This window comes from Uranotaenia lowii, chromosome 3 (genome assembly GCF_029784155.1).
Source record: "Uranotaenia lowii strain MFRU-FL chromosome 3, ASM2978415v1, whole genome shotgun sequence".
In the NCBI taxonomy this organism is placed as follows: domain Eukaryota; kingdom Metazoa; phylum Arthropoda; class Insecta; order Diptera; family Culicidae; genus Uranotaenia; species Uranotaenia lowii.
This window is the reverse complement of record NC_073693.1, coordinates 137968382-137984725: the sequence shown is the minus strand read 5'-3', so window position 1 is coordinate 137984725 and position 16344 is coordinate 137968382. Positions and strand designations below refer to the sequence as shown.

Below are 16344 nucleotides of genomic sequence, written 5' to 3'. Positions count from 1 at the left end.
GCAGAAGGTCAAATCAAAATAAACAATCAGCATTAAGCAGCCTTTAAAATCTGTACTTCCTTAGAAAAATCCGTTTTTTTCACTGGAAAGCCAAACCAAAAACAACCAGCAGCAGCAGCCTTAAAAATATGCGCTTCCAAAGCCATTCCGTCTTTTTCCGCCGGAAAGCAAAATCATAACAAACAATCATCAGCAGCAGCCTTAAAAATCTGCACTTCCTAAGCCAATTCCGTTTTTTTTTTCCACCGGATGGCCAAAACAAAACAAACCATCAGCCGCAACAGTCCTAAAAATCTGCGCTTCTTTAGCCAATTTCGTCTTTTTCCACTAGGAAGCCAAACTAAAACAAACAAACATCAGCAACAGTATTAAAAATCTGCGCTTCCAAAGCCATTCCGACTTTTTCTACCAACTGGTCAAATCATAACAAACAACCAGTACCAGCATCCTTAAAAATATACGCTTCTAAAGCCATTCCGTCTTTTTCCACCAGAACGCAAAATCATAACAAACAATCAGCAGCAGCAGCTTTAAAAATCCGCACTTCTTAAGCCAATTCCGTCTTTTTCTACCGGATGGCCAAAACAAAGCAAACAATCAGCCGCAACAGTCCTAAAAATCTGCGCTTCTTTTGCCAATTCCGTCTTTTTCCACCGGGAAGCCAACCCAAAACAAACAAAAATCAGCAACAGTATTAAAAATCTGCGCTTACAAAGCACTCCGACTTTTTCTACCGACAAGCCAAATCATAACAAACAATCAGCCACAGCAGTTCTAAAACTCTGCGCTTTTAAAGCTAAACCGTCTTTTTCTGCCGAAAAGCAAAATCATAACAAACAATTAGCAGCAGCAGCTTTAAAAATCCGCACTTCCTAAGCCAATTCCGTCTTTTTCCACCAGATGGCCAAAACAAAGCAAACAATCAGCCGCAACAGTCCTAAAAATCTGCGCTTCTCTTGCCAATTCCGTATTTTTCCATCGGGAAGCCAAACCAAAACAAACAAAAATCAGCAACAGTATTAAAAATCTGCGCTTCCAAAGCCATTCCGACTTTTTCTACCGGCTGGCTAAATTATAACAAACAATCTGCCACAGCAGTCCTAAAACGCTGCGCTTCTAAAGCCAAACCGTCTTCCTACCGCAGGCCGAATCAAAACCTTTTTTTTCGTAGCAGCAGCCTTAAAAATCTGTGCTCTCTGTGCCAATCCGTCTTTCTACCGGATGCCGAATTAGAAATAAAATTTTCGTAGCAGCAGCCTTGACAATCGACGCTCCCTGTCCTTAGTCTACCAACCACGCCATTGCACAGTGGGGATTTTCGAGCCAAAAAAGGTACCCAATTCAGGCAAGAACGCCTTGCATGAAAAAACAACCATTCTTTATGTAAAAATACACGAGAAATCGAATGGTCTACACCGTTTTCTGATGAAATGACTCTTAACGTCTCATTTTGCCTGATTTCCTCTATTTTGTTGGGTGCAAAGTTATAATTCCGATTGTAGCCATCTACCTTGCAACCAAAAAGTCATACAAACCATACTTATTTATGTAAAAATGTCAGCTGAATCGATTGGTGTACTTCAATTTTTGTTTCTACTACGACAAGTGGCTCTTTTCCCCTAAATTTAAGATTTTTTTCAAAGAAATGCTGTCAAACAAAGTGTCATCCAACAATTTTTTATCATAAATGATCATTTTCGGTAGATTTATTCATATTCTAGCTAATCGCGTCACTTTTTTATACTAGAATGAATATAAATGGCTAAATATCCCCAACCTCGCCTAGCTTTTTTAAATTTATGCATAAATTTCACTGTAACAATCGAGCGATTCACATACCAAATGCAAAAACCAAGTGATTTAGTGTAAAATTTGTCGCTGAATCGAGTGGTGTACACCGCTTAGTGCTCAGCTTACGAGAATGGCCGCTATCACCCCGATTTCCCCTAAATCGAGCGATTTGTGGAAAAAAAAATCATTATAACAAATGACAATGCATCATAAAATGCACAAAAATGATTGAAACAAGTGTAAAACTTATTGCTGAATCGAATGATGTACACCGCTTAGCGTTCAGTTGACGAGAAGAGCCTCAATCACCCCGATTTCCCCTAAATTCATTAAATTTCTTTGAAAAATACATTGTTACAAACGAGAATTTAATTTAACAGATACAAAAAACATTGAATCGGGTGTAAAACTTATTGCTGAATCAAATGATGTACACCGCTAAGCGTGAAGTTGACGAGAAGAGTCACAACCACCCCAATTTCCCCTAAATTTATGCAGTTTCTTGGAAAAAAACATTGTAACAAACGAAAATGCAAATGAACATATGAGAAAAACATTGAATCAGGTGGATAACTTATCGCTGAATCGAATGAAGAACACCGCCTAGCACTGAGTTGACAAGAAAAGTCTCATTTTCCCCAATTTATCTTAAATTCATTCATAAACTCATACAATATGAACCAAAAAATCGTAGTAACAAATGATAAAGCATCGAAAAAGGTACAAAAACATTAAATCATATGTGAAACTAACTAATGAATAATAATGAACACCGCTTAAATTCTGTTGATGAATAAAGTCCTATTTGACTCAATTTCCCCTAAATTCTTGCAATTTAAGAAAAAAAACCTTGTAACTTTCGAGAATGCATCAGAAAGTGCACAGAAATAACTGAACCATGTGAAAAACTAATTGTTGAACAGAAAGATGTACAACAATTAGTTTAAACATGATGAGGCTCTTCTCATCGATTCGACAGTAATACTCAAATTCACTCGTTTGTTACAATTTTTTCGTCGAAGAAATTATATGATTTTAGGGGAAATTGGGGTGGTAGTGACTCTTCTCGTCAACTTCACGCTTAGCGGTGTACATCATTTGATTCAGCAATATCACTATATCACTTTTTGTGGCGAAAATTCTCAGAAACGAAATCGACTGTTCCTGGATACTCTCCCGCTGTAATATTTATGCCCCAGAAAGAGCTCTGCGAAACCGTGACTGGCTTTCACTGGAATCGAGAAATACACGCTATGGCAGCAACGACCCCTTACGTTCCGCAAAAATCAGCTTCTTACGCCATTATGCTCTTTTTGACTTCAATGTCTCAACTGCAACATTTAAACGCTTGATCGAATCTAACATAAGTGACCAGTTAAGAAACAGCTAATTAGAAAACTCAAAATGTAAGTTTAGATAGACCTAGATTTAAGTAAACCATTAAGACACTTACGTCAGATGGTCTTTTTATAAACAACAATAAACAACAACAATAAACAATAAGTTTTACACCCGATTCAATGTTTTTTGTATCTGTTAAATTAAATTCTCGTTTGTAACAATGTATTTTTCAAAGAAATTTAATGAATTTAGGGGAAATCGGGGTGATTGAGGCTCTTCTCGTCAACTGAACGCTAAGCGGTGTACATCATTCGATTCAGCAATAAGTTTTACACTTGTTTCAATCATTTTTGTGCATTTTATGATGCATTGTCATTTGTTATAATGATTTTTTTTCCACAAATCGCTCGATTTTAGGGGAAATCGGGGTGATAGCGGCCATTCTCGTAAGCTGAGCACTAAGCGGTGTACACCACTCGATTCAGCGACAAATTTTACACTAAATCACTTGTTTTTTGCATTTGGTATGTGAATCGCTCGATTGTTACAGTGAAATTTATGCATAAATTTAAAAAAGCTAGGCGAGGTTGGGGATATTTAGCCATTTATATTCATTCTAGTATAAAAAAGTGACGCGATTAGCTAGAATATGAATAAATCTACCGAAAATGATCATTTATGATAAAAAATTGTTGGATTACACTTTGTTTGACAGCATTTCTTTGAAAAAAATCTTAAATTTAGGGGAAAAGAGCCACTTGTCGTAGTAGAAACAAAAATTGAAGTACACCAATCGATTCAGCTGACATTTTTACATAAATAAGTATGGTTTGTATGACTTTTTGGTTGCAAGGTAGATGGCTACAATCGGAATTATAACTTTGTACCCAAAAAAATAGAGGAAATCGGGCAAAATGAGACTTTAAGAGTCATTTCATCAGAAAGCGGTGTAGGCCATTCGATTCCTCGTGTTTTTTTGCATAAGATATGATAGTTTTCCAAAATTCAGAACAGTTTAGGCGATCGTCACAGAAATATGTACCTTTTTTTGATCCAAAATCCCCACTGTGCATTGTCGTGATTTTACGATTATTATGAATCTCTATTCAGAGATCCAATCAGACACGTCTTTCACTCACAAGAATAGATCAATGACTGACTTTGTTTTGTTTGTTTTGCCGAGTGTTGCCAAATAAACAAAAGTTGGGACAGATATTTATTTTATTTTATTTATCTTCAGTGTGGCCAAATACCACTATTATTTTATTTTATTTTTAATTAAATTTGATTTATTTACTGCATATCCTTCATCTCATCCCTACACAGTCTTTAAATATCTGTCAACAAGTGAAAAAACTTTTGTATAACTGTAGTAGAATTGTGGACCTGGGGTAAAATTTCGAGGTTTTGGACTTAGTACTGTTTCGAGGTTGTTACTCTTGATTTTCTTTAAATCGTTAATCAAAATTAAAAGAAGAATTTTAAATTTTCAGTTTAGAGAAGAACATTTTGCTTGACATTGTTGAACCCTCATGGAGGAAGGTTTAACCCCCATAACACCTCCCGTTCCTAGGGCTATGGATGCATCGCGGGGAATAAACTATCTGCATTTTTTTGATTTAAAAAGGGTGGATTTTTATTAATACCAGTCTCTGTACATGCTAGCATCTTCATAAAAAGATATCAATTGTAGAAAGTGTATCGTTTCAATGATACACTTTCTGCAGATAACTTCCATTCATCCATTGCTAGCAAGCAGCTAGTAAAATACTGAATAGTATTTGGGAAAAATCGAATAAAATTTTTGCGTTTTGTTGGAAAAGTGTCAGAATTTTTTTTAATTTTAAATCTCATACGCGCGCAAAGGGACCAATAAATCATCGGCTTTTGATTCTCGGGAAGTGTGCTAAGGATACACGTGCAGTCAGCTTCGAGACGATTACCCAGCAAGCAAATAAGAAATGAGCCATGGACGGACGGTGCAGCGGGTGTAGTTTCATTGAGAAAACACCCGTCTCGTAAATTGTGCTTATTCCGATAAGATAAGCACGTTGAGGATGGTCGTCGCGCGAATCGTTTAGTGTGTTTAGTTTTTGAGAACTGTGTCAGATTCGAGACACAGAAAAATGGAAGCGGACAAGTTCGATTTCGATTTGAGCGTTAATAGTTTGGGTAAAAATGAATTGTTTTTGGTTTAAGATGATTTGAGAAATTTACCGGTTACCATTACAGATCAATCTCTCAAGAACGCCATTGAGTTGGGAAGTCCTGAGATAGTCGCCGCGGTCATCGAGAAAGGCGCTAACGTGAGTTGTCAATATCCTCAGTCAAATTGGAGCAGTCCGCTTCATTTGGCAATCGAGTTGGGGTTTGAGGCGATAGTTGAGTTACTGATGAGCCATAAACCCAACTATGCACTGATCGATGGGAAAAACCAAACGCCGGCAGAATTGGCTCTGGGGATTCCCCGATTGAAGGCACTGGGTCGAAAGATGATTGAGGCTGAATTCGGCGAAGTTGATCCGGTGAAGGCGATCTACGAACTGCTGAAGCGAAGTTCGGTGGAAGCTGTGCAGGTGCTGTTCGATTTGTTGGCGATGCCCCGGTCCGAGCTGATCGAATGCTTGGCCAAGGCGTGGAGTAAGCTGGAAGTGATGAATGTGGAAATCGATCGGCGTGTGGAGCTGTTTGCGCATATGACGCTAATCGAGTTCGATTATGAAGACGCATCGCGGCATCAGCATCTTTCCGATGCGGAAGTAACTGCTAGAATGTGTGCGATCGTGGAGGCAATCGATCTGGTGGAGCAGAAGTACGACACCGGATTGTGTCACGATGTGAACGATGAATTTATGGAGCTGCTGCGAGTGATTTTGCGCAATTTGTTTCGCGTGAAGAATCGCTTCGAAAGCTTTCCCGCGATGCAGCTGGAGTTTTGTGTTGCCATTTTTATCGCGATAATCGACCGGAGGCCGGAGATGGAAGTTTTTCAGTTTGTGATTAACAAGTGTTTGATCGTTGATTTTTTGAAAATGTTTAGGAAATATGCACAAACAAAAGATACAAGAATCAATCTGGAGCTATTGATGGGGATGATTAAAGTTCTACAACGAAATTATTTATCAAAGTTTAAGAGGATAGTTCTAAGTTGGAAGTCAGTGATAGGAAACACGTATAGGTTTAAAGAGCAACTAATGCTAAAAAATCGACTTTTGAACAATCCAAAGATTATGAATATAAATGAAGAAAGTACGTTAACAACAAGTGAAGTCAGCTTCTTACACCAGGAGGTAGACGCGATCAATCGAATGTTTACCATTCGAAAAATTAGAAGTCGATGCAAAACATTGTTGAAAACGTATTTCAAACTAAAACAACTGTATTCTCTCCAAAAGTGCACCGAATATCTAAAGATAGTCGTTGTTCCCAATTGGGGCACGAAACATTCTCAGTACGTAACGATTCTGGCAGTCCAGCGAGCTATTCAAGTTCTCGGAGAATCGTTGAAGTCGACTAAACTGTCACCAAATATTTCCAGTAATTTACGCTCTTGGTTGGAGTTTATATCGCCAGGGCAAGTTTTCAATCGGGTACTTAAACTTCGACAGTTCTATTCGCACGAGTATGGCACCGTTAAACATTCTCTCTACGATCGGGCTAGGAAAGGTGAATTGAAGTTGGCTCAACATTTCAATTTTATTCAAGAGGATCTGTCGAAGGTGCTCCCAATGTTGGACAATCTTCGCCAAGCCTGCCTTCGCAAGTATTTAAATTCTTTTCTAGGACAGGCATTTCTGTTTAAAAAAGTTTCTCAAATAAATTCACTAGCAGAATATTGTAGAGTTTCCAGAACGTTTCATATCAGTGGTGTTTCAAATTTTGAGAATCCACTTCCTGTATTAATTACACTGGGTAAGTTAGAGACTTGTTTCGATAAACTAAAACACCGAAACCATTTCAAGCTTCTTAATAGTATTAGGAAGAAAATTTTGAAAAGCCTAGACTATTTTAAAAGTTTTTCAAACGAGCGATTCACTGAGTTAGTAAGATCAGGCATTGGGATTTTTATGACCAACAATCGATTGGACTACTTAAGAAACTACGCAAAATTTGTACTGTCATCAAATAGAAATCCCTATCAATACGAATTTGGATTAAAAGTTGCGGTAATGTACATCTGTAACCCAGAGTTGCAACAGCTCTTACAGCTTGAAATCGAAAAGCCGGACGACTCCAGTGCAACAAGAATGGAAATTTTGAAAAAACTTCAAGATCATGCTGAAACCAGAGAAATTGATCAACTCCATAGATTAACCGTAGCTAGTAATTCATCAACAACGGAATTCACCCAAGAGTTTCTCAATGGTCTCGATTTACAATTCGACTCCGAAGATTTACTTCAACAGCTGGACAAGCGGCTGGCAAAATATTACACCAATTTGTTCGAAATAGACGAAAAATATAGAACGCTGGCAGCATTCTGCAAACTTCATAAGATAGCCTACCCCAAGGAAAAGGCCGTCCGTTGCAGAACGATGGATCTGCAGAAACGCAAAAAAGTTTTCAATCTACTCCTCGAAGACCTTCGACAGATGAGCTCACTTCCTCGTGTCAGGTCCGATGGGTTTATACCATACGTAGCTGCATTGGCCGATCATAAATTACTCGATAGAAAAATCCTAGCGTTTGAGCTTGTTCTACTTGATGTGTTGGAAATCCTTTCCAACCAAGGGGTGCTCCAAGACAACGCGTCTATGTTGTCTTACTATCGACCCGTTATCTCCGGTAGGAATTTAAGAAACTACCTGGCTCATGATGGTTTCATTTATGAAACTATATGTAAAAACAGAAATTCATTTGACACTTTGCTGTTAAACGCTGCCGCGCTAGTAAAGTTTGGCGATAGACTCCTCAATGCTGGTAGAAAAATTGATCCTAAAGCCGAAGTTTCGATTTCAACGTTTAATGTTTGGTTTGCGCAGGAGTTCAAATTAAAAACAGACCATTTCAATGATAAAGAATGTTTAAATTTGGTCACTTTTGAGTACAAAGCTAGGGATTGTCACAACCGTAGTGTTCTAGAAAAAATGATTGACAAACAGTCCGAAAACTTCATACATTTACTAATGGGAAGACCATCGCACATTGGAAAAATCCTAAGAAACTTTCTAGTTTCAACACCAAACCAAAACCACAACTTGTATGACGACTGGAAGTTCAGCGTTCGAGAAATTTTCGACAATGCAAACCTACGGTCCTGCTTAGACTTTTATTTGGCTTTGAAGCATCACCACTTTGAGCTGGAGGAAGCCATCGATCGACTGCGAGGAGGAGCTTACGAAGCCGATTCCCTACAGCTAGCCTGCATGTTTAAGAACGAAAAATCCGCATTGGGAATAATCAACAGTTCCCATTGGTACAAATTTTGCCGTGGAGATAGTTCGCAATTCAGCGAAACAGTCCTCACCAGAGCCGTGCTATGCAACTTGCCTGCCGTGGTGAAACGAATTTGTGAAGTTGATTCGGAGATGGTGTGCCGGACTAATTCCGCTGGAGAAACAGCTCTTTACTCAGCGGTAGTTATGGGGTCGCTTGAAATCGTGAAGATTCTTTGTGCTTTCGGAAGCCTAGCTCACACCTCAGTAAAATCACCATTAATCTATGCAGTGGATATGAGAAAAGACGACATCGTAGAAGAGCTCTTAGCAAGTGAACAAGAATTTTCTAAAAACCAAGAGATGCTAACGATCCTCGTACAGTCCGCGGCAAGTTCTAATCATCACAAATTGTTGGAGCGACTTCTTCCTATGATTAAATCTAGAAAAACCGTTCGAGATGCGCTCATAGCAGCTACGAGAAGAGGTCACCTTGAATCAACGTTGACCATACTCGAGAATAATCCTTCAACGGTTAACGAAGTGGATCAAAACGGACAAACGGCTCTATACCATGCCTGCTTTAATGGCTCCCGAGCGGTTGTCAAAGCTCTGCTCCAGTACGGTGCCGGTTGCTGCATCCCATCGGACGATTCAGCCCTTGAAATCGCAATCCACATGAATCGAACTCGTATTCTGAAGATTTTTATTTCAGAAGGTAACATCAATCAATCATACAGAGAGTGCTTGTTTGAAACGCTGTTTCTGCAGACGAAAACCAAGCTTGCTTGGATGGTGTTTAAGGCGGGGTTTCCTTGGATTGTTCAAAACTCTCGAAGATTTTGTAACCAGTTTTCGAAACATGCTATCAGGGAGCTGTTTTTGAAAATGTGTCAAAAAAACTCTGACTGTATTCGGCAAGTAACGGTAGAAGTTCTTGTAGAAACTACCCTTCAAGGGGATTTGAATTTTTTGGAATTTTTCGTTGATAAAATTGAACTTAACGCACGGGATCTCTCGACTTTAATCAATTGCGCCATGAAGACAAACAAAAATGAAGCGTTTAATTTGTTAAAATATCGAGGATGCAATTTCGACTGTGCGGATTCAAGCGGAATAACACCCCTGGGTTTTGCGGTTGATGTAGGAAAACCAGATTTCGTCAAAGCTATCGTAAAGCTAAAGGCTAACCCCAATACTGAAACGATGGGTCAATGTGATGTACTGACGGCTGGCTTTAACTTGTTTGGTATTGATAACGTTGGCCCTTATTCTGCGCCGCGCGTGACGTGATGATCGGCGAGTCACCTCACCGTCACTCGATTCTTGTCACCTTATTCCGACAGTCGGTGACAGTGAGGTGACAGTAAGTGACAGCTGTTCATTCCCAGCGAGTGACTGGATGAACCCCGAACTGCCAAACTTATGTTTTTGTTTTTTTTCTTCGGAAAAATCAAAAGTTTTCGCGAAGTGTTGCGGCCAGCTTGGGGCGGAAATCAGCGAGGACAAGTGCTGATGGCAGAAATCGACGCGGTCCTGGAGTCGGTGGTGTGGATTATCGTTTCCATTCCGCTGGAACGGGGCGAAACAGTGCAATGAGGTGAAGGAAGTCATCTCCGGAGTCAATCGTATCGTGATGGCCCTCGCCGATCTGAACACATTCCTGCTGGATCCGTTGCTGTCGCTTAAGCCGGTCCGGATCCTCGAGGGAGACCTGATTCAAGTGAGCTGATTCACGATCTGCTATCGGTGTTAGTGTCCAATAAGCTTTTTGGAGTTTCTTCTAAATTCTTAAAGCCGTTTTCAATAAAACATTTTATACTTAATTACTTTCTTTTTCTCCAATTCTAGGCCTGAGCCACGAGCAGAACATTAAGAAGACACAGAAAGTGCCCCACGACGGGCCTATGTGCGATCTGCTATGGAGTGGTCCCGAGGATACAAAAGCGCTGGACGCTGTAGAAAATGCTGAAGGAGCAGTTCGTTTTGCGTTTGTAAGAGCGAATATTTTAGGTGTATAGAACCATTTTACACCAAATACATTTTGAATTATTAATCTATATATATAATAGTTTATAAATTATAAAAAATCTTAAGAACTTATGAAATAAATTTTTCCATTAAGATTTTTCGAAATTTAAATCTGAATGTACCTTCTTTTTTTGTAATAAATCCGGGCTTGGGTAGACGAGAAAACTCGCACTGTGCACATCTCTTCCTGGCCTCAGTGGCAACAGTTAGATTGCATGATGCCAGGGAAGATTTGGCAGCAGAAATCCCTTAAATAAAACAGCCCCTTAAACTCCAACCCTTCTCGTAAAAAGAAATTCTCGTCGTGGTCACAAATTTATTGATAATTTTAAGCATAAAACATACTAAGTAAAACATTTTGATTGAATTTTAACAACTAACAACTCCGCTTTACAGTAATTTTCGAAATTCTTCATTTTATTTTTATCTCGTCACCACCTGAAAAGGTACCGACAATTGTCACCTAAAATCGTCACCCGAATGCGACGATTCTCACCCACGGTGACTACGAGAATAGAGTAAGAACTCACAAAGTTCATCCGAAGTGACGTTCCTCACCTAAACCGACTACTGGAATAGAGTGACTTGGGTGACACGACTATCTTCACGTCACGCGCGGCGCAGAATAAGGGCCGTTGTCAATTCTCAAAAAGAAAGATGGCTAACATTTCCCGTAACCCTGGCCGCATTTAAGGGGCACATCAAAATTTTACAATTTCTGCTGCAAAATGGTGCCCTACCGGATCCGATCGATACATGGAACTTGACCCCTTTGATCGGTGCACTGCTCAGAGGAAATCTGGAAATTGCAAGGCTACTGGTGCAGTGCGGAGCTAACATGGAACATGTAAGAAGATTTAGGTTTCCCGAAGGTGAAACAGTGCTTCACGCAGTAGTTTCCTTGGGATTCACTGATTGTTGTAGATTGCTGGTTGAAGAAAACACCTTTGATTGTACTGTTTTGGATGACAACAGGAACAGCCCATTACATTTAGCGGTAAAAAACAATCGGATTGAAGAGCTGCACCTGCTTAGAGATACGAACTGGAATCACAGGAATAATGCGGGCGATACAGCAATCATGGCTGCTCTCAAACAGCCAACAGTTGCATTGGTCCAACTTCTGACTACACTTCCTCATGGGGTAAAAATAATAGAATCGTTTGAAGATTCTCTTGGTAGATCGGTTTTACACTACGCAGCTCAGTCGGGATCAACTGAATTGGTGGAATACCTCCTTCATACCTTCAAACTTGATGTCAACTGGATTGATTACGCCGGTAAACCTCCCATTTACTTTGCGATTAAGCGCAATTTTGAGTCTATTACTAAGCTTCTTCTACAGTTTGGCGCCGTACTTTACCATTCAAAGTTTAAAAAGCAACCAATTGTACTAGCGATCCAGGAAAATCAAATCAATACTATTCAGTATTTCTTTGATATCAATCCTACTTTTAAGCAAAACCTGGAAGGTTGTTTTCCCGATTTAGTCGAAATGAGTATAAGCTTTAATAATAGCATCATGACAGAAATTTTGATTAAATTCCTAGACTATGATATAGAAACAACATTCAAGGATGGGAATTCACTGCTACAATCAGCAGTTTTTCGAGGTTCCGTCGAATTAGTCGAAGTACTTTTAAATTTGGGATGCAACATTGACCGGATGAACATCCGAAACCAGACAGCTTTACTTAGTGCAATGATATTCGGTAACTGGCGTGTGGCGGAGTTCCTTCTCGCTAGACGCTGTTTGATTCAGGAATTCAAGGACTTTCGCTTTCAATTTGGGGCGACCCTACTTCACCAAGCCGCTGATATAGGAAGCTTGCAAACAGTCAAGATCTTGATCAAACATAAAATTCTACCGGAATGTATTCGAGACTGTCGTGGAAGAACGGTGGCACATTATGCAGCCGAGTATGGTCAACTTAAAATAATCGAGTACTTGATCGAACAGGAATTCCCTTTTGATTTGCAAGATGACCAAGGTCAAACGGCTTTGTCGCATGCGGTGGCAGAAGGCCAACTAGCAATCGCTCGCAGACTCCGCGAATACGGGGCCTCGTTAAATGGTGTTCTCGAGTCGAAACTGTACGCGGATCAAGTGAAGAGGGAAGAACCACCGAGTGCAGCGATGAGGAAGGCGATAGAAAGTGGATCAATATCAGAAGTTCAACAACTCATCTCCAACGCTTCAGTTGATGAACCCGACGAAAATGGTCGTACCCTTCTACATCACGTTTGCGAATCGAACAACTTGGAAATGGTTCAGCTTTTGCTGAGCCATGGTGCCACGATCGATAAACCAGACCATGGAGGTGTTTCTCCGTTGATTATCTGTCTTCTCAATGGACATCGATTGTTAACTGAACTTCTAATCGACCAAGGAGCTTCTCTGGATAAAATTTCGAGCTATCGTCTTCCAACGGATGATGAGGGAACTGTGTTGCATGAAATCGCTCGAAAAGGGTTTACTTCAACTCTAGATTTAATTTTAAACCTTGATGTATTTGAGGTCGACATTGGTGATCGGGACCACACGACTGCACTTCAGGTTGTCGCAATGTATGACAATACGATGGAATGTGCTAAGCTTCTGGTTAAAAACGGTGCAAACATCAATTTCGTCGATCGATTGAATTCAACCGCACTTACTCGAGCTTTCAGCAGCAATCAAGAAACAATGGTGCGATTTTTGATAGCACAAGGGGCTCAAATTGAACCAGTTTTGGCGTATCGCTTGCCGGGAGCCGAAGGTTACTCTTTGTTGCACCTTGCGGTATTTCAGAGTCTCTCAATGGTCGATTTGTTATTGGAGGAAATTGGAATTCCTATAGACGTACTGGATAGTATGAACCGGACAGCCTTATTCTTAGCAGTTCATGCGGGTAATAACCAATTGATCGATCACCTACTTTTTAAAGGAGCTCAAGTAGACAATCTCAGCAAATCTCCTCTTGTACTAGCTGTTCAAATGAAAAATCTGTCAGTTGCTGAAAAAATGCTTAGTAAATTTGAAAGTGTTTCCACTGTCAGATGTTCCCAAACTCAGAAATCATTGATTCACTTAATTTTCAATCAAGAATATTTTGAGCTCATAGATATGATGCTATTTCATCGCAAGTTAGACAGGATTGCTTTTGACACCGAAGGCAGAACTGTTCTACATTATGCAGCAAGCTCAAACAATTTGTCAGTGTTTAAACAGTTTTTGAAAGGAATTGACGATTTGTTCGTGCTTGACAACTCCGGGATATCTGTTTTTCAGTGTTTTATGGAAACGGTTGATGGAAGCCACATCACTGAAGTGTTGCAGTTTCTCAACTCATCTGTAAGATCTGAACATCTAACGAAATTTGTCAAACAATTGGGAGGTCAATGCTCTGATGTCTTCATGAAAGCTTTCGTAGAGTGGTTGTGGTCGTGTCATAAAGAATTTGTATTTGGAAATGGTGAATTACTTGAAATACTCAACAGTTATTACGGCGGTAAGGCAATGATACGAGCAATTTCAGAAGACGACGCAAATCTTACCGAGATTCTTTTCTCAGCTGGAGACAACCCTTTTGAAGAAGTCGGTCACGGTTTTCCGCCTCACACTACATTGCTACACATAGCTGCTCTTAAAAACTCCTCCAAAGCGGCTAGTCTTTTAATTAAAGTTGCCAAGATCCCTGTCGATTGTCGAAACTTTCACCAACAAACACCTCTTTCTCTCGCTGCATCTTCGAAAGGGCTCAAAACAGCAAAACTTCTTTTAACCAATGGTGCTAACATTGATCTTATAAACGATCAAGGCAAACCTCCACTTGTACTAGCCCTCGAAACCGACTACCTAGAAATGGTTCAACTACTTCTCACTCATGGGTCGAATCTCGGAATCCTCAAAACTTTTCGATACGATCACCCCACCAAATATGGCGTTCTGCACATGTTAGCAGTTGAATCGAAATCCGCAGAGCTTCTTGCCCGAATACTCCCCTCGCTAGATCCAAACTGTGAAGATCTCATCGGACGAACACCACTGCATTATGCCGCTCAAAATAACTCCGTTGAAGTCATCCAATTTCTCTTAGAAGCTGGCTCTAATCTGCATCACCAAGAATCAAGTGGAGCTACACCACTTATCCGGGCCATAGCCCAAGGACACCTGGAGGCATATAGAACTCTTCTAAACGCTGGAGCTGACAGTGGAGTTGTGCAAACTTTCCGCAATCGAAACTTCAACCACGAGTCCGTGCTGCACGTAGTTGCCGAACGGGGCCATCTGGCGATGATGAAGATTCTGGTTGAGGAGCTAGGCTGTGAGCTGGATGTGCAAGATGACCAGGGAAACACACCGCTACATTTGGCAGTCAAGGCTGGCGAGTTAGCCACTGTCAAGTATTTGTTGAGCAAAAATGCTAGCATTGGGATTAGAAACAATGAGGGCATAGCTGTCTATCAACTTCTGGAGGCAGTTGATTATGATGTGGAACGTTACGGAAAATAGTCGTGAATCTACCAAAAGTCCAATGTCCTAAGTTCTGAGTCAGTTTGATGATTTTTTGTTTTGTCAAGATGTGGAAATTTTAAATGCATTTGAGTGATCAGCGGATGACGACATCTACTTACGTCTTATTTTGGTAATATTGAATTCTGATGTAAAAAATGTGATAATGATAATGTGAATAAAAAACACATAAAATGTAAAACAGGAACCAAAACCAGCGGCTTTGGAGTAGTGGTTAGAGTTAAGGTAATCTACGCCAAGGTTCATGAGATCGAATTCCGGTCGTGGCTTCTCTGTGGTCTGGTGGTTTTAGCATTTGTAAGATGCTAGTCATCATAACTTCGTAGAAATATGAGATTTTACTGAGATCCTATGTGTGTGAGTTCGTTTTAAAAAAAATGTCGCAAATTAGGAGCTTCTAGTTGTTTGTAAAATCAGTACAGAAAACTTGGTCAAAGAAAGAAGCTATATTTTTCACGGATTTTAAAGCAAAATTAACAGAACAAAAATCCTTAATAACGTGATATGAATAGACAAAGAAGAGTTCTTTGAAGTACTGAGATTTATTACTATTTAAAATTATTATTTAAAATTCATTTTCAACAATTCCTTGTGAATGTATATCAATTAGATTGAACTTCATGTTCATAATTCAGAATATTTTTATCATTAATATTTACCATTTATTAATAGTTATATCTTCATATCAAAATTGACTTGTAATTCTGTACAACCCAAGCAAAAATGCTAGCTCCTGTATATTTTGAGAATAAGAGTTTTTTTTAAATTATTTTATTCATGTCTAGATTAATCTTATATTAAAAGTTTGTTACTGTTTTCTAGAGTAGAACCATAACAATCACAACATTTATCTGTGAAAATTCAGTTATCTACAGAAAGAAATCGTTGATAATTAATGTAATATATAAAATATAGTTTGGCAGCTTGAAAACCTGAAGGCTTTAAAGTCCGTCATAAGCATCAATAAAATATGATATGAATGCAAAAAAAAAGAAAACATTTTAGTTAATATAATTCAGAAAATAAGGCTTCGAAAGCATTTGTTAGATTTAACAAAAGAAAATGGGATGTTTTAATTTACTACCCAGGCAAATCCAGACATTTTATAAGAACCAGAAAAAACAGACATTTGATTTGAAACTTCTCAACTAAAATCTGGCAATACCCAAGACAATGCGGTTAAAATCCATGTGGTCGTTCAAAAAAAAAAACAGTAAAAATGAAAAAAATATCGAAACAATTTTACAAAAAAATAGAAAAATAATAAACAATACACAGTTACAAAAATGT

At 39.2% G+C, this 16344-nt stretch overlaps 1 protein-coding gene across 1 annotated transcript; it reads left to right on the top strand.

The window, feature by feature from the left end:
- The first annotated feature begins 5222 nt into the window (after positions 1 to 5222).
- Positions 5223 to 15665, top strand: LOC129752655 (uncharacterized). The gene is made up of 4 exons (XM_055748425.1): positions 5223 to 5304; positions 5365 to 9756; positions 10359 to 10497; positions 11163 to 15665. The coding sequence occupies exons 1-4, from the start codon at positions 5259 to 5261 to the stop codon at positions 15031 to 15033; spliced, it is 8448 nt and encodes a 2815-aa protein (XP_055604400.1). The 5' UTR covers positions 5223 to 5258; the 3' UTR covers positions 15034 to 15665.
- The last annotated feature ends 679 nt before the right edge of the window (positions 15666 to 16344 follow it).

Excerpts from the sequence above, each read along its gene's own strand:
- LOC129752655 (XM_055748425.1), top strand. The coding sequence starts at position 5,259 with ATGGAAGCGGACAAGTTCGATTTCGATTTGAGCGTTAATAGTTTGG. Across the intron at positions 5,305-5,364 it reads TTTGAGCGTTAATAGTTTGG|ATCAATCTCTCAAGAACGCC; the intron begins GTAAAAATGAAT and ends TTACCATTACAG. Across the intron at positions 10,498-11,162 it reads GAAGGAGCAGTTCGTTTTGC|AATAAGGGCCGTTGTCAATT; the intron begins GTTTGTAAGAGC and ends CGCGCGGCGCAG.